The following is a 25,229-nucleotide window of genomic DNA, read 5'->3' as shown; positions in this document are numbered from 1 at the left end:
TTTTATAATCTTCTAATAAGACCAGTTTCATGCAAAACATCCATTAGTGCCTTAACAACTTCCCTTTGAGAATGATCTATTCCTAAAATGTCTTTAATATCCCATTTTCTTCCTGATTTGATGATACATTCTTTAAGTGTTTTTCCTTTCTTCCTCATATTGCCTACAGTCTAATATGTAAAACAGAGTTGTAAAATACATATGTAAATACATACAATACTGATCTGGAAAGCATCTGCTGTGTACAAACATCTGTAAGATGTCAGTTTTACATGCATTCTAAATCATAAACATCTTAAAGACATCTAATAAGCGTCTATTTGGCATCTAGGAAACGTCCAATAGACATATTGCAGATGAGTAAACGCTAAAAAATACGTCTTGCAGATCTAAATGCATTGCAGACGTCAAATCGACGTCTCCGTGATGCACGTGTGCTATGATCAAAACTTTGTAATGTCATTATATGTTCAAATTGAATCTGCGCTATGCTCTGTTTGTTTCTTATATATTTTGTATTGATATTGTTTGTATGTTCCTTTTTTCTGCAATAAAAAAGTGCAGCAAATATAAATCACACATATCTTCTTTAAAACAATGAGTTGGTTGTTTAGCCTTAACTATGTTTGCGTAAAATATGAAATATTTGGGACAGTGCATTGTCCAGTCTTATCAAAATGCACTTTTATATTGTTGTAACCATTCGTCTAGTCATTAGAAGCAGGCATAGCTGTTTGATATTATCTTATTAGGCCTACAAATCAAATTGTCCGTGTGTATTGTGTTAAATGTCATGTTTACTAATATAATGAACAATACAAAATATCTTTACACATTAAAGTTCCAGTCCACCTCAGCTTTGAGGTTAATCTAAATGCTAGTGTGCTCCTTCTAGCAGATACATTATCTACATTTTACAACCTTTCTGTCCAAACAATCAGCAAAGCCCCTTTTAGCTAGAAGCATTTTATTCATCAGATATTCCATATATAGTACAATTATCACAATTAGTACAATTACTAGTGATTGTGTTTATCCTGGTTTTAGATGTTCTTTTTAACATTCCAAATTAATTATATACATGCATGCATATATTGTGCAGGTCTTGGCATGACATTGCTGATGTTTAATTTGAATGTAATTGGCAAGCATCATGCTGAAATAATACTCATAATTATAATCAGACATCAAAACATAATCTTTCTGTTTGTTTTAATGGTGAGGCTAAAACTGCATTCTAGAGTCAGGTAGAAAAAGACAATTTTGTCTTTCAGATAAAGATTTCATATGAAGGCAGAACTGAAAACACTGTTTTCCTTACTATATATACAGTGTATATTACAAAGGTCATTTGAATTTATAGCACTGCAAAGGTACATTACAGTCATTTTGGAATATTTAGACAAATCGTCTTCAAACATTTTCATCTTCTTGGTTCTTAATCGTGTGTTATCTTATTGAGCATCAAATGAATGTTTGCAGGCAATGAATGTTTGTAATAATCACATATAATTCCCTCAATTTTTATAAGTGGCAAAGTCGAATCTGAAAATCATACAGTATATAGCCACTGCTGGGAAGAATTAACTTTCTAACTAACAGTGAGCAGCTTCACTGCAACAAGAGACAATCAAGAGTCACTGATCATTAAAGGTGGGGTAAGTTATTTCTGGTAGCCAATGTTGATATTTGAAATCACCAAAACAAACACGCTCCTACCCCAAAAGGGTCTTGCCCCTATTTTGATAGCTCCGCCCCACACATATGTACGCAACCCAGGCAACGATTAGTTCTGTGAAACAAAGCAAAACCAATGTAACACCGTGTCTACATCGGACGCGAGCTCGGACGCGAGCAGCGCGGCGCAACAAATCCCGACAGAAAATTCCTGCCAGGTTCTATTTATGACGTGCTGACACATTTCAAATGGTTTTCACCGGTGGTTTGATCGCGTCCAGTGTAGGCAGACTTTAGCTGTTGTAGACACGGTGTTACTCACCCATTGATAAGAAACAAAGCAACCTCGGCGTCCGCAGGCCGATCGCAGGCCTCCGCTCCTCGAGTTCTCTCCAGCGCTGGAAAGCTGATCCGATATTTACACGGGTCCTACTTCTTGCCTTATCGTTCCGCAGACGTTTTCCTCTTTTGTTTTTTTATCCGCCATCTCTATCTTTCTGTCGCTCGGCTCGGCTAATGTCCGTCCCATGCACTGAAAGCTCTCTCCTCCACATCACGAGTAGACACGCCCCTTACTGCTGATTGGCTACAAGTTTGTTTTGCTATTCGGCCCAAATCTGTTTTCTAAAGTGTTTTTGAAAAATTACATACCCAACCTTTAAGGAAAACAATACTAAGAACCAAGGGTATGCAAACTTTTGTACAGATTAATTTGTTTAAATTCAATTCAATCATGACAACTCTCAGAAGATTTTAGCATGGTGACATGGATATGACAGTGTTAATGTATTTGGTCTTGGCGGAACAGATCTACTACGCTGCTGCTGTTGGTTATTGCTGTAGTTGTAGATTATTGCTGCTGCTGCAAGCAAGTACAGGAACTTGCTACTGCCAATGCATACGGCGATACGGTGCCGTGAGTATTTAAGACATACTGCTGCACAAATAGCATATAAAATAACCCCTAGCAGATCTATACAGGTGGAGCTGGGGAAGGTGGAGGGTTTCAGAGAACTCTGAAAGCGTGCTGCAGGAATCTCAAGTGAATACTAGCCAGCCATATGAATGCAAGGCAGTTAGCTCATTGGCTGCATATGCAGCATGAACCAATCAGCTTGTGCCAAGTTGTTTAACTCTCTGAATATCATCAGTTACGTTAACACCCTGTCAGAATGCGCCATCTAGAGTTTCATGACTGAACTATATATTTATTATTGGCTTGTGGAATATGTTTAAATAACTAATGTAACTTTTACGTCACTCTACGACCAACAGCACTGCCAGTGTTCAATTGTCTGTGACTGAGGATAAGCTGGCATTAGATTTAACCCTTGAGAAGTGAGTATTTGTGTTGTGTTGAACCATGAATCATGTTTTGAAATTTGCATAAATAAATATGTGGGGCAATATTTCCCCGAAAACTGCATTCATTTGTTTCTTATGGTTTATAAATGTATTCCTGTATGCAAACTGTGGAAGGTTAGGGAATTCTGTTATTAGTTTGTCTGGGTATCTGTTGTGTATTGTGGAGACTTTCCTGCCAGCTCTACTCTGGGTTCATCATACTCTGTAGCCAATCAGATGCAAGCTTGCCATTTAACCAATCATAACACTCTGAAGAGCGCAGCAGGGACTCAAAGAAAATGGCTTTGTGCACATTTTGTGCAATATGACTTTCAGCTTATCTGAGGACCACAATCAGTTTTTTTTTAGAGCTGGGCGCAGCCAGCATTACGACCACATTTGAATTCGAAGAAATCACGATAACACTCTGAAGAGCGCAGCAGGGACTCAAAGAAAATGGCTTTGTGCACATTTTGTGCAATATGACTTTCAGCTTATCTGAGGACCACAATCAGTTTTTTTTTTAGAGCTGGGCGCAGCCAGCATTACGACCACATTTGAATTCGAAGAAATCACAGAGCGAACTTCCAGATCCACAACTGGGCCCTCAAAGTTGCAATTAAGATAAATCAAGAATATTTAAAAATGTAATTGAAAAAGCTTGACAAATGCAAACACTGTTTGCCGAGTCCAGTGTTACTGTTTCGTTGGCTGCTCACTAGCTCCCTCTGTAGGTGCTGTATGAGTAGCTGCTGACCAGCAGTGGCACATGCAAGCTCTGATCAGCATCACTAACAGTGAAGAGAGTTCAGTGACATTACTATCATGTCTGATATTCAGACTGCGTAAATACAATCTCTCCTACATCAGCTCGCTACTATTCACAAACCTCAACATATGGGCAAAAGCTGAACTGTCCCAAACTCTCCCAGTACTGGCCCGTCTCAAAGCGGATCTTGTACATTCCTGGAGTGAAGCCATCGCTGGTTATTAGTCCTGGACAGCGTCCATCCTCATTTGTGTTCCTGAAATAATCAATGGCACGGTATTTAACATAACAGCAAATTTCCAGGGTTTCAATAATAAACCTCTTAAAATTTGACCCAAAATTTGGACGGTAGGTAACAGTTTTCGGAATTACAACAGAAACAATAACGTACTTTCGTTTAATCATTATTAATTGTATGACTGTTCAGTGGCTGTTTTAAATTAGATAAAAAATAAATCTCTCATTGTTTGGCCAAACAGATAGTCCTGCCCCAAACTCACATCATTACGATACGGTACGATACGATACCATATACTTTATTGTCCCCTTAGGGGACAATTTTCTTGGGCTTAGTGTATGCTGCATATACACAAATAAATAAGCACATAAATCACATATGTAGCATACTAAACAGGGGGCAAAGCATGCAGACAGTATATCAAAAGTCACAGTGCACAACGGAACAACCCCTATTACACAACTTCCTGACCCATAAAACCAGCAATAAATAAGAATAAAATAATGTAAGACACATTATTGATCATTAGTTGAGTCAGTGTTTCTTTGTCAGGCTGGTCGAGATGTTTAAAAACATCCCAAAATGACACACTTCAGCTTTAATCAATAAATGTGTACCCAGCCGATAGTCATGAGGTTCCAGATGGCCATGCGGGGGTCCAGGCGGTGTAGACTGAGGGCCACTCTTGCCGCTGGGACCCCGTCTCCGGTGTTCAGCACGTGTGTCTGCTGCTTTTCACTGAAGGACCCATAGCTGTAAACCTTAAAACACATAGAGAAATAATCATTTTAAAGAGAGGTATCCTCATAAAATTTGCCCCATCTGATTCTTTCAAGTCAGAAAGTATTAATTCACTAAAGGATTATTCAAAACCCCTCAAAAACAATACTAGTCGATAAAAAAAAAAAAAAACACACACATGACAACATTAATTTTAAACTTGTGCAATGAACACCAGCTTCTAACTAAACGATTGAAAGGGTGTGTAAGAGAAGATGTTAAGGTCTTACCTGTTAAGAATCCAGTGTCCTCTGGTTGTGCTCTGTTTGATCCGGACTCACTGTTTGATTAGTTTCAATGAGTTCATCAACCAAACAAACCAGCGGAAGCACACAGGGTTCATATTTAAGCCAACAGCTCTTAAAAGCATTTTAGTAAAACAAATCTTTCGAATATAAAGTACCACAAAACAAAAGCTGTTTTGAATCTACAGTCATACCTTGAAGTCTTTCACATGCAAGAAAGCGGGACAAATGGAGCTGAAATGCTGATTGAGGACAGATGCACTTCGAGCTCCAGAAACTTGTTTGATTTGGTTCTTTACATGTGTGAAAAAAAATAAGGATAATAATACAGTAAGGTAACTGTTCAACAGCACCAGTTTGAATCATATGGATCAATGGTTTTCAGACCCAGAGACCCTCATTATTATATATAAAAAAAGAAAAGCAATGTTTTCTTTAAGAACATTAACTAACACCATTACACTATGTATTGCTTAACAGATCATTAGTCAACAAGTAGTTAATAGTTAAAATGTCTTGTAAATAGAAGTTTAATCATCTCCCCTAAAGTGCTGATTCAAAACGCTGGTGATTGTATAGATAATGACTTTTAACACTTTTATTACAATTCTGTCCGTAACATTATATTTGGACAAAAAGACATTTGAGTCTCTATATCAACATACTGTACATGACTGTATTTTTATTTCTGTAGGTGAATACATTCACAATGCAATTGACAAAGTGATACAAACAAAACAGCATTCCACAATATTTTACATAACCACAGTAATGTATTACAAAAAACAAACAAAAAACCATTCAGCAGGAAATCACTATTTCATGACTTATTTCAAAAGACTTGAAGTGAAGAAGAAAAACCTCGACTACATTTTTCACATGAAGAAAAAGACATATCCTTATCATACAGTAAATCTAGTCATAAAACTAAACTGGCCAGAGCGAGAGATTAATGGGAAATATTTGCACATCACTTGCACTGACCAAACACCAACAACAGAGGTAGATGGTAGTCATTGTGCCAATTCCAAAATTATGAATTATGTAACAATTATTACACATTTTGTGAATTTGAAAGACATTTGGGTTAAAATTAGTGGTTATTCACATCTTAAATCTCATGTTTGGCTCATAAATATACATAATTGAACAATTTTTTCAATATACCAGGGTCTATCAGTTGATATACGTAGATATTATTAGCATGAGCCATTTAATAACCCATTTCAGTTGAGCTGTTGTGTAGAACCATAATATAATTTATGTAGGATATTTGCAATAACAAGTGTGTGTGTGTGTGTGTGTGTGTGTGTGTGTGTGCTTTAATTGTATCCTGATCTCGAGTCGTATCAGTGTTTTACTGACTGAAATCATGGAAAAAAACAGCTTGTGTTCATATAATTCATAAATCAGCAGCAGCTTTGGTCTGTTTAAACCGCTGTTCCACAACTGGATTTAAACCGGATTCATGTTCACTTTACATGATGACAGTTTCAACAGATCTGGATATCTGGAACTGATCCAAATATATTTCCCGATCGTTTTCTTTAGAGCATCGTTAGAGATCCTGTGCCTTTTACCCAAAACTTGGTATCTGAATTTGGAATCTGTGAGAAAGAGCAACAGAACATTTAGAGGGGAACAACATTTTGGCAGTTTATTAAAAAAAAAAAAAAAATTACAGGTTCCAACTTACCTGAAACCTGTCTTTACATATAGAGCATATCTGATTCATAGTAATTAACCTAGAAAACACATGCATGGATAAATGTCATGGATAGACTGTAAAACAGCAAACATTTTATAGCATTATACCATTTTTTTATATCCTGTAATATTGTTGAAAGATGTTTTATTCAATCAATCAATCAATCAATCAATCAATTACAATAAAAATGTTGCTTTGTAAGCCTGATTCAAAATCTACATTTAATTTAAATTCATCATGATAACCACAGTTTACATCGCCATAATTATTACAAGAAACCTGTCATTAACCTCTCATTTCATTTCACAATTATAAGAATGACAACTGTAATGCACAAAAATGTGGTTATTATAAAAGTAATGCGAAAAATGTCACTCAATAAGTAACATAAAAATAACAATAACAGCATTTTTGACTGAATTGTAACGTGTATATATATATATATAAATGTCCTTCAGTAATAGTAAGAAGCTTCACAATCTTCAGAATGTTTAATTTCACTACGTTTGACAGTGGCCACAACTTCTTTAACTATGAAAATTTAACAGTAAATTTATAAAAATGCAGACTTAATTTATGGGTATATGATTGATTTAATCTGGTCTCACGATTACATTAATCACATTGTTCCTAAGTGTTTGAGTAAGAGTTGAGCATTAGCCATTGTGTGTGTGTGTTTACATGCTGTCTGTCTTCATCACTGCTGTCTGCAGTCTGTGGGCTCTGTGTGTCTCTGTCTGTCCTCAGGGGAGGAGGGCTACCAGACGAATCGTCCGCACTGTTCACAGAGCCATGGAGCGGAGAGAACGCCACACCGTCTCCTGAGATTCACACACACACACACACACACACACACACACACACGCTAAATGACATAAAACTGAAGATCAAGGACAGAAAAGCTGCCAAGGCGCTGAAGCAACACCCCCTTCAGAGGCCCCCCTTGCACAAAATGTGAGACTTAATGTCCAAATAATGACAAATAACATCACAAATATGAGACAGTCGGAGACCCCACTGGCCTGGTTCATAATCCACCTTTGCAAGGTGCATCTGATGATGAAAGAAGGAGCGTTTTACCGGCCAGCTCTTGGCTTTGAGGGTCCATCCGCTCCAGACTGTCCAGCAGCTCGTCTATCTGTGATTTAATCACTGTCAGTTCTTTCTTAATGCACATCAGCTCCTCCATTCTCACTGCAGAGAGAAGGAGGTTGGCGAGCATTAATGTTATGTTCAGCGACTCTAGCGACTAACTAATTGAGACAGTATTAACAAACATATTGCATTTCAATTTGCCACCACCAGTGAAGCAGAAATGACACACTGCAGCTTTAAATAAAGATGTAAAGACATCTGAGATGTAGCCTAGCAGTTAGTGCGCAAAAAAATAGTGGATTTTGTGATAAAGCATGTCATTTCTGTGCAAGAAGCAGCACCAAATGAACTGCAAAAATAACTGTTTCCAAACAAGTTTCCCAACTTTTTTTTATGCCCCACCCTCCATCTGTCATTGGTTGGACAAACATGTAGCCCCTCCCCAAACTCACACCATTGGTTGAGCCACAGTTTGAGTGCTTGCACCATTTTAAGCATAGTATAGCATAAAAAATTTTATATTTCAGCTTACCTCATCCAAAAGATTCAATTGTCGGACTTTCAAGAGACAAATAAGGAAGCCCCGATATAAGCAACTCTTCTAATCTAATGTCTCTAATGATGGAAACTTAGATTGGACCGCTTTTCCACAGCGTGTTAACACCACTCAAACACCCCTCCAATCCCAGCTGGATAAAAAAAATCCCATTCCAGCTCAGCACCAGCCATTAAAAAGCGGTTTGACCTCCCAGCTACAAAGGCAAACTCATTCTACTGCGATCTGCTGGCAGTAAAAACTATTAGGGCTTGTAATAAAGCACTATAAACGCTTCTTATTGGTCATGCACTATTAATTTGCTATAATTGCTTTTGGTGATAGGCTAGGTTTGATTACTGAGGGAGTAGTTCTATAGCGGAGGGAGGATTTTAATGAAGAAACCATCTGGAGTTCGTCAGCAGAGGTGCATGCATGCACATAGTTATAGACGCTCACCAAAACACGATTATATGAGCAACATTCACCAAGACACAATCTAAGGGTAAAAAACACTGTAATGCGATGCTGATATTTACCATGAGACGCAAACGCAAACATCAATGCTAATGCATTGCAACACTGTACCTTTCTATATAATATGCTTTCTCACTGTGACAAACTCCAGGACTCAAGGGGGCGATAGAGTTACCTTAAATTTGCTCAGGCAGCTTGTTTATAAACATACTGACATTTTAACTTGAATTTGCACAGCAATATCAAATTTATTCAGTTTATAACTCTATTCTTTTAATGTTTCTTAGGGAAATTTCACAGACGAAATCCAATCATTTCAATAGGAATCCGCATAGTCGTGAGTTTCATGTGTGGGCGAAAAAAATGTGAAAGTATACATTGCTACACTATTTACAGTATCCAATGGACCTACTGCATGCAAAATTTTGCGGAAATTTGGCTAATGTGACTGTACCATTATATTGTGTCAACACCGTGCACGACTGTTGAATTACTTGGAGCTGAAAAAGCTTGAGGCTACATTTTACAATGTGTAATTATTAAAACAAACTATAACAAGCTAAAAGTAACTGTTTCCAAACAGGTTTCTCAACTGGTCTTTGTGTCCCGCCTCCCATCTGTAATTGGTTGAGCAAAAATGTGTCTAAACTGGGCTTAACCACTGTCGTGTTGCATTAGCTTGAGGCTGTCTACATTTTAAAATGACAAAAATTAACAATTGTTTCCAAATGGGTTTCCTAACTGTTCTATTCTGTCCTGCTCCCCATCTGTCACTGGTTTGACAAATATGTTTCTACGAAGGGGCTTGACCTTGTCACATATCGGTCATCGCAACAGCTCGAGGCTGTCTACATTTGAAAGTGTATTGTTTGTAAAACAAACTGTAACAGATGAAAGATTACAATTGTGTCCAAACAGGTTTCCCAACTGGACTGGACAATATGTTCTACCAAAGTTTTGCTAACATTCCCAGTGAGTTATGGAAACGTTATTTCTGAATGTTCTTTGAACATTCGAAACGTCAATTTCTAAAAATGCTTTAAAAATATCGTTTTTCTTGGTGATGCAAACATTCGTTTATGTCCAACTAAAATTTGGTTTCTAAAAAAGTTTCAGAAAAAAACCTGTTCCATGAACAATGTAAAAAAATAAATAAATGAAAAGTTTTCTTTGATTTTTGTCATGTTATGTAGCAACAATTGTGGCCATTGTAGACGCTGTGGATTTTCTATCAAAACAGGAAATTGGAATGGCGCATAACCGTTACGCAGCCCAGCAAAACCATAATTTGCTATGTAAGAGATAATGTACATTTATCCCTTACATAGCATAGAAGTGGAGGGGTCTTGTATCAGCCTGAAGGGGTTTATTCTGAGATAACAGAAGCTTATTACACGGCTAAAAAGATTATAAAGATTGACCATATATGTTCAAATTAATGCTGAAGTCTTCCATTGTAACACGCGGTGGTTAAGTGTTTTCAGTCACAAGATGGCGCCAGACAGTCAACGATAGCGGAGTGACTCGTTAAGCATATAAGTAGTACCGGTCAAGCTAACTCGTAGTACCCGGATGAGCGTTGTGTTATTCAATTTGGCGGTTGTTATCTGGGAATAACATACCGCTGGATGGCGCGATTGACCAATCAGAATCAAGAATTCCACAGAGCCGTGTAATAATTGCTATTAATAGCCAAATTCAGTTTTTGAGAGCATTTTTCATTATTATATTCAGTCCCTTTTTCTTGGAAAAGTGGTATATTTTAATTGTATATATTCTAAAACTTCAATTTTGGTCTTTATTTGGTCTTTATCTTGAGCTTTGAAAGATGTCAGTGCATCTTACGCTGGATTCCTCTGCTCCTGGACTTGTGTCTGCTCTGAGGTTTTTCTCTGCTTTGCCGCAGGGCTGCGGAAGACGAAGAGGGCGATGAACACATCCGTCGAAAAGATGCAAAGTCACATGGGACGGTCGGAACATGTTGATTGTCGAAAACCCTGAAAATGAAAACCAGGCAAGTGATTTGAAAGAAATAAGTACGGCAGGAAGATTTTCTTCTGATTCACAAGGCACGGTTATTATTGGCAGGCCCTGGCCTACTTCCTGTTCCGCGACTGAAGAACATCACAGCTAATTATGCATGCCAGCCGCAGCCTCTGCATGATACATACATTAGCGGCATGGCACTTTACTGATCCCTCTACGTCTCCAGCTTTATCCGCTCTGTCACATCCTCGGCATGCTGCGAACATCTCCGGCAAAACTTGGCAACAAAGAGCTTTTATTCAAAGATTAGCAGGGTCTTTGAAATAGGAGACTTTTCCCATTATGCCCTAAGGCCTAGCGGTTTGTGACCGGAGAGAGATATCAGGAGATGAGAGATTGGGAGAAATCTGCTGCTGGTGTCAAGAGCGTGATGGAGCATGCAATTAGGAAAACGGGCTAGGATAGAGCGAAAGAGACGGGACCAGACAGAAATAAAGGCATAAGCAGGCCCACACTGATTCTGCAGCTAAAGAAAGTGCTGCAGTTTTCTGCAGAACTGAAATGTCCATTGGGAGTCAGATGATTAAATATTATGGTTTTTAAATTAAATTGCTTAAATTCTAAATTTTTGTTAGGTACATAAGGCTTTCCGCAAGGAGTAAGAGCGTGGTTACCATATTTTACCATTTTAAATTTCAAAGTTAAATATGTTGGGTGGGTATATAAAGTGTCCTGATATCATAAGAAAGCCTCATATGAAATTCTTTCAAATAAAATTATTTATTAATTGTTAATTTTTTTTACCATTCAAACGTTTTATTTCATGAAAAACACACACTCACAAACACACACACACACACACACACACACACACACACACATAGTAAAAATTATAAAAACACCACAAAATTACTCAAACATTAACTAAAATTGTTAACTAAGAAAATTATTCAAAATCACTAACATTGTTAGTATTAGTTAACAAAAACTAAACTAAAATTTAAAACCATAGAAAAACTTTTTCATTAATTGAAATAAAATCAATTTAACCTTGCCATTTTAATTTAGTAATTAATTTAAACTGTATGTAATAAGATAAGTAAAACTAAAACTCTAATAAAAACTATACAGACATATGAAGACAATAATGGCAAAAAATCTAAATAATAAAAAAACTATGTTAATTCATACTAAAATTTCACTGATTTTCAAATATTATTCTAATATAAAATAATTACTTTCTGTTTTAATATGTTATTTTAATATTTGAATATATACTAAAATGTAATTTATGCAAAGCTGATACACACATACTGTACATACATATGTGTGTGTGTGTGTGTGTGTGCGCACAAGCTAACCGTTACGCCACGGCTCCAGAACCGCATAGGCCTTCTGCTAAAATGCTAATACATTCTCCTGCTGTCTTTCCTCCCTCTCTCTCTCTCTCTCTCAGTGAAGGAAATGGGATCACATGCCACACGGAGAGGTCTCTTAAAACTAATGAGATTTTGTTCTAAAGTGACAGGCTGATCTCTCAGACAAGCTTCATTATCCAGAGTTCAGTCTCTGTCTGACGGCTCACAGAGAGAGAGGCGAGCGCCACACGCATCTGAATCAAACGCTTCACTGTATGCGCTTCTATCAACGGTCATTCATGTACATCAGGACACATATCAGCTTTCATTTTATTGCGAAGATGGATTTGCTGGCTGTTCAATAAATTGTAGAACAGCAGGGGCCATAAAGACATCATCCGGCGATAGTATCTCTCTTTATGAGGTTTAGCTTTATAAAACAATATTGAATTGGCACAAGCATTCTGATTTATCATTGTAGCTCGCAGAAATAGTTTGCTGTATCATTAGCGCATCTGTTTGTTGTTCACTAAATTCGCTGTGTAGATCATTGCAGGACAGAAGGTGTTAAACAGCACGCTGGGACAAATACATTGAACAGACAGTATTGAACAGTGTGAAGCTGAAACTGCTCACTTGTCCTTTGTGTGTTTGTCATGATTGATTCTTGCCCTGAGGTAATTCAGATTGATTAATTCAGATCGAGTGTGCACACAGGGGGAAAATGGTTTGGCTGAAATGAATCGGGCTCACAGAAGCGGGATGGAGGTTAATGGAGTGGAAGGAACTCTTTTGCTATTTCAGCACGGTTAAAAATCAAAACATGAGCATTTCAGATGTAAGGGAAAATAACGAAAAGCCCCACAACTGAAATATACTGCTGCGTCCACAGACCTGAAATCTGTAAATGCGGTTGGCTTTGGATCACGCTTGAGCGAACCTCACAACATGACTTGAGAGATCATATTAGTATGACAATACAACTGATGGAGAATTGAACAGCACATATACCAGTGACTCAGACATTCCTGCTGAGCTTTTCTAAAGTGCTGACTGGATATGAGTGAAAAACACATTTTGTTTTGAAGCAGATAACGTACAAAATAGTTAAGCAATCTGATATCACTTCCCAACAATGCTCTATATGTTAACAATAATTAATGCACTAACATGAAATAACAATGAACTAAAGTATTTTGTAAGTATTTCATATTTTTGGTTAATGTTCATTTCTATATACATTTGAGCATTTTAAGTATACTTTTACATTAATGAACACATATGAATGAACAATGAACTGTTCATTGTTAGTTCATGTAATAATATTAAATGTGACAACATTTGAATGACTGGTCAGTAGGTTCATTGGTTAACTGACTGAATGACTAACAGGTTGGTTGTCTGGCTGGTTGAATGACTGGTTAGTTAATTGGCTGGATTAATAGACTGATTGATTTGTTTGTTTGGTTGAGTGAAAATTGTAAAATTAAATACAGCACAATACAGTAAATTAAAACAGTAAAATGTGATGGATTGGTTGGCTGGTTTATTAAACAGTCAGTAGGTTAATTGGTAGATTGACTAATATATTGATTGGTTGGCTGGCTGGTTGGTTAGTTGAGAGAACAGTCAGAAGGTTAGGGCTTGTCAAAATACCCACACTTGTGGTCTTTGCACTTGACCACTTGACCACTTATCTCCTGTATTTCCTGTATAAGTGTTCAAGTGAGCATGAAGACCTCAAGTGTGTGTAGAACTTTCCATTACCCAATGGGACACATATAGTGTTATCAAAATGCAAGTGTTTACGAAGCTTCATTTTGATTTCCAATACATTGCTTGTTAAAATGAACTTCTAAATGTCTGTTCAGTAGTCACTATAACAGATCCACAATTTAGCAGCTGTGGTGCTTAAGTGATAAAAAGCAGTTCCAAATGTTGTACAAAATAAACATACTCATCTTTGCACCAATAAAATGTGCAACACTTTTGACCAAATCATATGTAATATATAATTATTAATATTTAACTTAAACCACAAAGTTTCCGCGAGATCTCTGCAAAAAGTCTAAATTTATTTCCAGAACATGATGCAGGGGATATGAGATGGGATACACTTAGGCTCGAGTACTGCTTCGGAGTGGATTTAGTGTGTATTAAGGGCACTGCACTTTAAAGTTTTTAAGACTTGGGTCTTGCACACTTACTTCCTGTTGCATGCACACGCTCTGAAGTGGCAAGACCACAAGTGTGGGTTTTTGGACAAGCCTTGACTGAATAATTGGTTGGTTGATAGAACAATCAGTAGGTTGAATGGTAGACAGACTCATTAATTGATTGGTTGAATGGCTGGTTGCTTGGTTGATAAAACAATCACAATACTACTGGGTTGACTGGTACACTGACTGACTGATAATTGATTGATTGGTAAGTTTGTTGATTATTTGGTAGTTTGTTGGGTTGGATTGGTTGGTTGACTGACTGACTGATAGTTTCACATAGACAGACCTTTAGACTGATGGCAGAAGGCTTGGGAACCATGAGCGCTTAGAATGGGACCACCCAAAAGGCCATATGACTGAGGAACCCAACCATATCTGGGCAACAGAAAATCCTGAAGATGTAAGGGTGGGCTCTTATAACTTGGGCTACACATAACACCCTAACAACTACATAACAGACCGGTGTGCAACCAGTAAATACGGTGACCATACCTCCTCTTTTTCCCCAGACACAACCTGGCAAGGATTTCTGTATTGCTTAATCATTCATTGTTTGACTTGAAGCATGAGACGTGTATGGTATTAAAGTACCGTGAAAGCTATAGAGAGCAGATGGCTCCTTATGCTTTTGAATCGCTCTCGTGGTACGAGAGCCATCTGCTCTCTATAGCTTCCATGTCATACACCAATCAGTCTGCGCATCGCCACTTCTAGTTGAACACACCTAATATGTACACATATTTTAATCGCTTTGACCACTCTCTGTAGATCACGTGTCACGATTGGTTGATTATGTAAAATGCCTGCATGTTATTGGTCAAACTGCTTTCCAGTCATTACCTTCAGGAAGTAAGAAAACAGGAAAACAAAGCAAAAACCTGGATGTTGTAGGCAATATAGAAATCTTGGCCTCGATGTGTCCAGGAAAAAGAGGATGTATGGTCACCCTACCGGTAAATGATTAATTCACAAACGTCTCATGAGTTTACAACAACAATGGCGGATCAGTAAACATCTGTTTGGAACATATATCTCAACAACTAACTCCAACAAGCAGTTCTGGAGAACTAAACACAAGACTAAATCATTCAACTGCCATATCAGCGTCTGTTCTATCATTTTTGCCCACACATGTAGCTGATATACCCTTCTCAATGAGGTATTTCTTTTGAGCTTCCATAATAGATATTAGGTTGCAAACAAATAGCAAAACTGGATCTTTAGGAATACCTTCCAAATTCTGACAAATGGTTAGCCAGGCTTAGAGAATACGACTCTTGCCATATCCAGTCGTTGACAAGTTAAAGGGGGTCATATGATGCGATTTCAAGTTTTCCTTTCTCTTTGGAGCGTTACAAGCTGTTCGTGAATAGATAAGATCCCTAAAGTTGCAAAGACTAAAGTCTCAAACCCAAAGAGATATTCTTGATAAAAGTTAAGACTGGTCCACGATCTCCTAAAACGCCTCGTTCTAACATGCCCCCACATGTCTACGTCACGATGTGGGAAGATTTGCATAACACCGGCCAAATGTTCACGCAATTCCTCTTTTAGATTCCACCGTGCCTCAAGCAAAACTCTTGGATGTATTTTAAAGAGTACGGTGTGAACCTCGCATACTTTTAAGAATCCAGTGTTTAGTTGATCTTGATAAATGCTCATCGTCACCGATGTAAATACGACAGCTTTCTTCTTCAATCAGACAACTTTGTTTCCAGGCAGACCATTAAAAAACATGATGCACGTCTCCCAGAAATCCTGTAGAATTCAACCAATCAGAGGATGACTTCGAATCTGCTGAAGTGTTTCCTGTATGCATCAGATGTTCAGCCAATGGTCCAATGGGCATGACGTCTGAGGCTGTGAGGACGGATTGGTTGGTTGGTTGGTTGACGGACTGACTAGTTAGTAGATTGATTCTATTGTTGGTTAGTCTATGATTGATTAATTGAATGACTGATTTATAAGTTGCTGATCGAACTGACTGATGGACTGATTGATTGATAGGAAGGTTGGTATGTAGTTGGCTGGTTGGTTGACTGATTTATATTTTTGTTGTTGGGTGGATTGCACCTTTACATGTTTTTATTGCTACAATAACCATATCCACATATGAAGAGTATACAGCATTCCCGTTCTGTTTCTCTAGCAGAAAGTGGCAAAAATTTCATTTGTCTCCAACTTAATTGGTCTCCATGGTATATACATATACCATTAACTGAAAAAAAGACATATAATAGCTTAAAATATGTAAACAGAACAAAACATCACAAGTTAATGAATTAGTGAGCAAACATTCATTGTGTTGTTGCGTGATCACCTGTGTGTTTCTGCTTTGCTCTGAGGTTGAATGTGCTGTTCAAATAGTATATTGGTCCTGTTCCACTGTTTTATGGCCCTTACAGTTTTCCATGTATTCAACACAGTCCAGAGAGATTCTCTGATCCACAGATAGTGAGCTGTAAATTACTTTGCCTCGGAGGACTACGGTGATTGAGGGAGATATACATTAGACTGCAATGGGATCAGACTGGGTCAGATTGCTGCTCTAAGCTGCAGGATAAAAGAGTCTTACGACAGTGACATCCAGCTCTTAAAATAACCTGCTCTCAGCTGCAGATCTGAGCCTCAAATGCTTCTCAGTCCTAGTGTCTGAACCTCTTTAACAGTGCTATCACTCAAACTGTTGCTCATTTATTAGGGTGAGGGATTTGAACCAAACCCTAAACCTAAATAAACTTCATTGGCATTTATTCATTTATTCCTTTTCAATGTGGTCAGACAGATTTACCATAAATACCATAAAATGCCATTGACTGAGGAACCCAACCATATCTGGACAACAGAAAATCCTGAAGACGTAAGGGTGGGCTCTTATAACTTGGGCTACACATAACACCCTAACAACTACATAGCAGCGCCCTAGCAACCAACTACAACACTCATGCTAAAAACACTCAACATGTCTTAGCAACCACTTAGCATCAACATGACAACCACCCAAAAATTAGGGCAGCAGCTTTTGCACCACTCACATTTTATAAGAATATGTAAAAATCTAATGTAAGTTGGTGCCAACAGCCTTGTGGGCAGCGCGCCGACATACAGCACTGTTGCACTACAGGCGTTCCGAGTTCGAATCCCAATTTTATTTATTAATTTTTTTATGTAATAAAATACAAATGAGGTAATTGCAACTTTTTATCTCACAGTGCTGACATTTTTCTCAGAAGCATGTGTATGAGGTCAAACCATGTGAATAAAAAAAAAAAATCTGAAATGCTCAATGTAAACTCACAATAGCAATATTTAAACTCCCAATTCTGAGGTAAAAAAACATAGTAAACTTTAAACTCATAATTGTGAGAAATAAACTCGCAATTCTAAAATGTCTGAATTTTGGTATATAATCTTAAAATTACAAGACAAATATTGAGAATTGTGAGATAAAAAGTCAATTACCTTCTTGAAATTTTTATTCTGTGGTGTAAATAAACTTTCATTGTATGGCAAGACACATTTTTATTTATGAAAATATTAATATTTCTGTCATGACAACTCTCTGAGAGTTTAGCATGGTAATATACAGAAATAATACTGCTGCTGCCCATATAACATATGTGAAATAACATGCATGAGATTACCCTGCAGCAGATCTATACAGGTGGAGCTGGGGAAGGTGAAGGATTTCTGAAGTTCACTGCAACTGCTACAGCAAGCACAAGCCAAGTATTTGATGTTGAGCAGCGAGCTCATTGGCTGTTGATGTGAAAAGAAACCAATCAGCTGCGCCATGTGAATAATGATGTGATATTATCAGACTGAGTAGCAACCTATCAGCCTGCGCCATCTGGAGTTTCATAACAGAACTTTGTATTTATTCATATATATGCACCTATTTAAATTTTCCAACTAATGTTACAATAGTATGTTAAAATAGTAGAAAAATGTTACAATGTTTAAAATAACAGATAACAGATAAGGGGTTATTATGTAAAACATTGTCATACACATTTTTCACTCACTGCCAGAGTGACAGAATTCAATAGAACAGAACTGGATACAAGTTTTACTTTTTACTTAGATTTTACTTTAATGGTAAGTCAATACTAAAAGATAGATGATTTAATAATATATAATATAATAAAATCTAACATATTTGTTAAAATATGTAAACTGAACATATTTGAAGTATTTGCAGTAGCTATTTTTATTGTCTGCATCCATATTCATTTAGTTGCATCTGTTCACTCACTGACAAATATGAATTGTATTTTTGAAGAGCTCGTTTTCAGTGAGCAGTTCTGCAGAGCAAAAATGTTCATCCCTGACACAGTACACATTTTAAAATGAGCGCAGAGAAAAAAAACGTCCCATTTTTATTAAAAGTAATCCCTCATGAATCATTTTTGCTCTCTTATATGCTTCCAAAGTGAAGAAACGGGTTTGTTAGCCAGAGGCAACAAAGTGCACACTAGAGGGTTACATTTAGACTTTTGTTATGGCAGACACACACATCTCCAAGCAAAAAAATGGCCACTAGAGAAACCCCCGTGGGCCACACTAATGCATGCTGCCAAACATATTTTCAGAGGTTTTCTCTCTACGATGGGATGCTTGGCCCTACGGGAGGGTGTTTAAAATGCAGATAGAATCCAGGGGTCGTGTGGAATCTCAGCGCACACTAATGCAGTAACAACAGCATCTGACCGCAGGCCATAACCAATGAGACGTCAGATCTTCTGATGAGATTGAAATAGAGAACAAAGTTCCTGGTGTGTGAAAACACTTAACAAGAGGCAAATAAGCAGCTGCGTGAGTCATATGGAGCCCAGAGCCAAGAGCCAAGAGAGAAGACGCCAGTCAAAGCCACCCTGTAACATTATGCAAATAAGTGGAGTAAATTCCTGTCGCGCTCGTGTGTGTGTGTGTGTGTGAGAGAGAGTGTGTGTTTAAGTGCTGGTAGGATGCTTAGGAAGGTAAATGAGATTAAATGGACTGTGAAACTGCATTATAGACCTTGTACTTCTTAGAGTGCATTGCGGGTAGATAAAGGACGTTCAATTCGGTCTGTAATACAGTATATAAACAGTGTTTATCATAGATGTTTGTATACGCGAATGCTGCTACAGTCACCAGCAGATTGCTATACAGTGTTGCTATGCAGTTGCTAATATGTTCGGGCCCAAGTCTCTATGGCCGCATTTACATTACATGGTTCAAGTGACCCAAATCCGATTTTTGATATGATAACATATGCAGGAAAAAAGCACATGGAATCACATATTCTCAAATCAGGTTCTCAGATCAGTATTCCTCTGACAGAGAGGAAAACCACAGAAAAAAGCACAACCGTGCTGGTTTTGTTTAGGTAAAACCTAAAATGTTGCCACCGTATTTTTTACGGTAAAATTCTGGCAACCACTGCTGCCGTTTTTTTACCGTAAATTTTATGGATTTTTTTTTTTTTTACAGTGTACTTTTCTAAACAAATTCAATTCTGGTTAAAAGTTACTGGCATAATTGTAAATGTAAATAGTATTTTTGATTAAATAAATGTCTAAACTAATTAAAGTCTACAAAGCTTAGTTTTTATACTTTTTTTGTCAGACATTCTCTTCCTGTCTAAGCGGGCAGTTCTTAATAGGGTGCAACAGGTAGGTTTCGGAAGTAAAATCACATTGATTTCCTCTATAGGGGAAGTGATTTCTAAAGGGTCATGAACACAGTGTACTTTTCTAAACAAATTCAATTCTGGTTAAAAGTTACTGGCATAATTGTAAATGTAAATAGTATTTTTGATTAAATAAATGTCTAAACTAAGTAAAGTAAAGTCTACAAAGCTTAGTTTTTATACTTTTTTTGTCAGACATTCTCTTCCTGTCTAAGCGGCCAGTTCTTAATAGGGTGCAACAGGTAGGTTTCGGAAGTAAAATCACATTGATTTCCTCTATAGGGGAAGTGATTTCTAAAGGGTCATGAACTGAGAAACCCAAATTCCCTTGATCTTTTGATATACAAGAGGTCATTGTACTAAAAAAACATCCTGTAAGTTTCAGAACTCAAAAGTTTTGTTAGTCTAAAAACAGCTTATATTGAAGGCAGCCTGCCAAAACAACAGCTTGTGGAATGTGCCACTCTATGACGTAATAGTGTGGATAAACATCAGTGCCTGCTTTGACATCACTGCCTGTTTAGCCCCGCCCACCGATTCCTGCATGTCGTGTAAATAACCTAAAACAAACGTAGGTCAATGCAGAAACGAAACGAAAAAGACAACAAGACGCTGTTCAGTGCCAAGCAGTGGAAAAATAGTCTTTGCACTGCCTTGCATCTGATCCCAATATTAGGAAAGAGTTGATGAACTTTATTTTGAATGAAGATCCAGACCGTGTCAGTAAGAAGCTTCATTTTATCGCGGATTCGTTTACAAACAAGGCAAAATTCAACGCTGGATTTTCAGAAAGTGTGAAACTTAAAGATGATGCAGTGCCGACTATATTGGATCCGACAGTAATGCTGCAACACAAGTGTGAGTAACTGTTTTCATTATGTGATCACTATTGCTTTGCATGTTAAACCAACACGGTTAAACAGATCATTTGATGTAAATATTTATGCGTTTTTAACCTAAATCACAATCTACAATCCGCCACGCCTATTCAAACAGAGTGTTCTGATGAGGGGGGTTAAAAACAGGACAGAAAATAGCTTATTACTTCTAAATTATGTTTTTGATGCAAAAATCTTGATAACTACATTAATACATTTATTGATGTAATCATTAGTCATTAAACTGTGAAAAACTACATTACCCATGATTCTGCAAAAAATAAAATAAAAATCGCAATTGCGACAATTGCACCAAAATAACACTTCAGCACCAACCCAATCGCATGAAGCAATGTGAATGATGTTACATAGTCATATGCTCCCAAACTACTTAAATATTTGTGTACATTTGCACATTTTACAATTGACGTAGAATATACTGTTTCTCGACATCAACATATTTAAACCGATAGTTTTATATTTCTCCATCATTTTTTAATTCGATGATGTCAATGCTTCATTGTAGTTCTTTCCGTGATTAAAGTCGTTAGGTTTTTATAGGAAAAAAACGCTGTGGACCAGACTTCATGCCGATAGTCAAAAGTTTGCAGTCACAGTTTCGAAAATATACCTCTGTAATGTAAATTGCACTGGAAATGTCCTCTAGCTCATAACTCAGAACAGAGCCTAATATTAAAAACACCCGAAAAATTGATGTTGGCAGGGGCTGAAAAAAGATGGATAGACTAGAGAAAGACAAAGATGAGAGAATCAGAGTGAGAAAAGCACAGTGTCAAAAATATGAGTGGAAGAGCACTGGAGACGCACGCCCTCAGGAAGCAGATGTTTCATATTTCTTCATGACATGAGCTGTGAAATATGCCTGTGAGAAATGAGTGTGTGTGGATGTACCTGTAAGGCTCATTTCGAGGTCGCTTCATACCGGATCTCTGTTTGGAGGGTCGCAAAACTCCCGTCATGCTTTCGTCTAAACAAGAGAGACAGCACAAGTGCGCGCTGAAAGGAAAACAACAATGAACTGAATAATACAACAACACTCCTTCTGTCACACTGACACACGCTGCCTCGCTCTTTAATAAAAAATGACTGTATCCTCTATCAAGAAACAGAATAAATGAAAACGTTATGGTATCAGGGTGTTAGAACGGAGAAAATAAAACTAAAAATAAGTTTAGTTACAATAGGAATTGTCAAAATATATTTAAAGAAAGACAGGCTCAGTATAATAGGATTTACAGAAATTACATTATTAGCCAACATATGTTGCTTGGTTAGGGTTAATCATCTGTGTTTTGAGATTAATATCTCTGTCACATGGTGAACACAATTCAGTGCACTTTCACCACGAATGCATCATTGTCCTAGTGATATAGGCCATTTAACAAGTAATGACTACAATAAAACAACTGGAGTGCATGTGCGCGAGTGTCTGTCTACAAAGCCTATACACTTTTGAGTTTGTGTACTATTATTTGTCTTCTCACATTAAATAACACATTAGTAGTAACAGTGCCTAAATCATGAAAACTTGAAAAAGCCTAATATTACTCTCTCTGTATGTTATTACAGTGTAAATTGTGAAAATGTGCAACTGATAAGGTGCTATTTCCAGTGTTGTGGAAAGTTACTTTTAAAAGTAATGCGTTACAATATTGCGTTACTCCATAAAAAAAGTAACTAATTACGGTACTTAGTTACTTTTTATGGAAAGTAATGCTTTACGTTACTTTTGCGCTACTTTTTAAATCTGGACAGGGCTTGCTTGTTTGTTTTTAAAATAAAAAAGTTATATTTCTGGCAAATATAAAAGCCTTTTCACACCAAAAGTGAAATGAATCAGCCTCAGGCTGAAGGGAAAGTAAATTTACGTCCGTACAGTAGAATGCAGAAGAAGACATTTCAACACACTTCAGCAATAAACAAAGACACAAATGTTTGTCTGGAGTAATTTGTGCTTATTAGTACGGTTGAACTGGATCATCGAAGGTCAGAAACAAAGACATTGCTTAATAGAATGGGATTAAATACATAAAGCATATTTGTGTTGTTTAACATTTAATTATTGCAGGTTTGCGTCATATTCTGAGTTGCATTATTTTTATTCATTTTGAGGAATACTGAATCTTTTGTGAGTGAGATGAATTAATGCATATTCATATTTATTTTAGAACTACAGTAACATCTGATTTCTCTCAGCATGGGGACAGCAGAGCTGCCAATCAATACATTGGAAAAAAAGTAACTTGCGTTACTAATTTGAAAAAGTAATGTAATGTAAATTAAAAAGTAATGCGTTACTTTACTAGTTACTTGAAAAAAGTAATCGGATTACGTAACTTGCGTTACTTGTAATATATTACCCCCAACACTGGCTATTTCTAGCTGATCTTTTAAAAAATTAAAAAATAAAAACACTGTTGATTTAGCATTGTTGTTAAAAACTGTTTTTGTTAACTGAAATGAAGCTGAATTAAAATGTAAATATTACATGACAAATTTAAACTTTAAAAATGTAAATAAAATAACTGAAACTAGAAATAAAGTTAGAAAATGTATTGGTAATTTTCTGCCAGGACACTATCTGTTAAGATACGTTTCCTTTAACGCGACAACACAACACAATGTGTGCTTCGTAATACAGGTATAACACCTGCGAACAATCAATATGGAAAATGCCTTTATATTAAAATTGGGCCATGTTTTTACAGACCTGTTTAAAAATTAAATATGGACCAAAAATACATTTAAGCTAAACAAAAATAGATTTAAAAAAAGACAAAAGCACATAACTAAAGCTTAAAAATGAATACAACTCTATTGAAATAATACAAAAATATCCATATCTTATCTTAAAAAGAAAACAGTAAACAGTAATTACAACTACAATGAAAACAGTAAACAGTAATTACAACTACAATGAATACAGTAAACAGGAATTAAAATCATCTTATCTGGATCCAGCTGTTATTGCTTAATCAGTAAAAATGAATGTCTGTACACAACAAATCAAGATACATTTAACAGAAATTAGTTTCATTCTCATGATAATTTCACAATGCAAAGAAGACTTCATATTCTTTATACAAATGATAATTTCTTTCTTTTTTTGTGTGAAATACGACCTTTATGTTTTTGAACGCAGTAATCAAATATGCAAACCATGAAGAAAACAATTTAAAAAATACCAACTCCAATCTGACAGCAGTTCAGCTTCCTGTAAAATGCAGATGAGAATAGAGTGAGAGAAAGAGGAAAAAACTCACACTTACACTGACGACTGCGACGCTGACTTCTCAACGGGGTCATTACAGTCTTACATTCTGAACATCCCGCTCATCTGCTGTAGATTCCCTCGAAATGCACTCTTTATTTAACCTCACACACACACAGAGAGAGAGAGAGAGAGAGAGAGAGAGAGCTCATACACTGGAGTTAATGGCTTTTCTACACTGGGGCTCGTACCATTTGCCAGCACATCAAATCCAAAGGGGGTTTAAATGTGCTTCTGGACTGATCCATTCCCTGTAGAAGAGAATGGGAGAAATCCAGACGGGAAAAATGAAAGTTGTAAAGCAAAATTCATCTGAGACCCCATCCATCACTGTCTCGCTTCAGCATTCAAGCAGCCTCTGTTCTTTCATTAGCGTTCGCCACAGCTCCTCCAGGCGCCCTTATTAAGAAAATCAACGAAACGATAACTTAATATCAAACTGTCCGGTTCCGTTTTAACATGATACAGCTGACTGGTTCTTTTCTCGTTATTCGGGGAGCTTTAAATGCATCCCCCCTGAGCTCCCCCTCGCGACTGCGTTAATGTGAGAGGATGACAGATGAAGAACTAACTTTAGCTTTGCGCTCCAGCCAGTCAAGACACCGAGTGAAATCACGCTTGTAAAGCGCTGATGAGGTAAAACTGTGGTGGGTTTGGGATTTGAAAAGCCGTCGTCTGTGACAGCTGTGATTTCTGAGAAATGCGGCTGCGTGGGGAACACGTTTGAGGGGATGATTAATGAACGCCTGGTTTCTGTGAAAAGATATATATTTTGAATGCTTTGGTAGCTATAATTGAATCCATAACTGCAACTATTCAATAAATGAAGCAAAAAATATAAAATAATCATTTGTGCAGTCCACATTTGTTTTATGCAGTAGCTTAGTGTTTACAAACACTTGTCCTCAGATAAATACAGCTTGGGAACAGCTTCGTGAATGTATACAGGTG

General features: G+C 37.1%; 2 protein-coding genes and 1 long non-coding RNA gene across 5 annotated transcripts; 1 reads left to right on the top strand and 2 right to left on the bottom strand.

Annotated features, from left to right (window-relative positions):
- Positions 1-3,684: 3,684 nt before the first annotated feature.
- urahb (urate (5-hydroxyiso-) hydrolase b) lies at positions 3,685-6,070 on the bottom strand. Its single transcript, XM_016242874.1, has 4 exons — positions 6,038-6,070; positions 4,651-4,789; positions 3,911-4,047; positions 3,685-3,829 (listed from the first exon to the last, which is right to left on the bottom strand). The coding sequence occupies exons 1-4, from the start codon at positions 6,068-6,070 to the stop codon at positions 3,740-3,742; spliced, it is 399 nt and encodes a 132-aa protein (XP_016098360.1). The 3' UTR covers positions 3,685-3,739.
- LOC107559149 (RNA-binding Raly-like protein) lies at positions 5,865-24,372 on the bottom strand. Of its 3 annotated transcripts, XM_016242888.1 has the most exons (7): positions 24,271-24,372; positions 21,899-22,003; positions 10,714-10,865; positions 7,800-7,955; positions 7,443-7,582; positions 6,750-6,798; positions 5,865-6,660 (listed from the first exon to the last, which is right to left on the bottom strand). In XM_016242888.1, exons 2-6 carry the CDS (start codon positions 21,964-21,966, stop codon positions 6,763-6,765), a joined length of 552 nt encoding a protein of 183 aa, XP_016098374.1. In that variant the 5' UTR covers positions 21,967-22,003; positions 24,271-24,372; the 3' UTR covers positions 5,865-6,660; positions 6,750-6,762. The 3 variants fall into 3 exon arrangements, with proteins under 3 accessions (XP_016098374.1, XP_016098376.1, XP_016098373.1); XM_016242890.1 differs by lacking the exons at positions 5,865-6,660; positions 6,750-6,798 and having other exon boundaries at positions 7,376-7,582; positions 7,842-7,955; XM_016242887.1 differs by lacking the exons at positions 5,865-6,660; positions 6,750-6,798 and having other exon boundaries at positions 7,376-7,582; positions 24,277-24,372.
- Positions 11,214-21,803, top strand: LOC107559150 (uncharacterized). Its single transcript, XR_001605567.1, has 3 exons — positions 11,214-11,281; positions 15,368-15,370; positions 21,793-21,803. It is a non-coding gene; the product is annotated as an uncharacterized lncRNA (long non-coding RNA).
- Positions 24,373-25,229: the final 857 nt, after the last annotated feature.

The sequence above is a fragment of the Sinocyclocheilus grahami genome, unplaced genomic scaffold (genome assembly GCF_001515645.1).
Source record: "Sinocyclocheilus grahami isolate Dianchi unplaced genomic scaffold, SAMN03320097.WGS_v1.1 scaffold675.1, whole genome shotgun sequence".
NCBI classification, from domain to species: Eukaryota; Metazoa; Chordata; class Actinopteri; order Cypriniformes; family Cyprinidae; genus Sinocyclocheilus; species Sinocyclocheilus grahami.
This window is presented reverse-complemented; position numbering and strand designations above follow the sequence as displayed.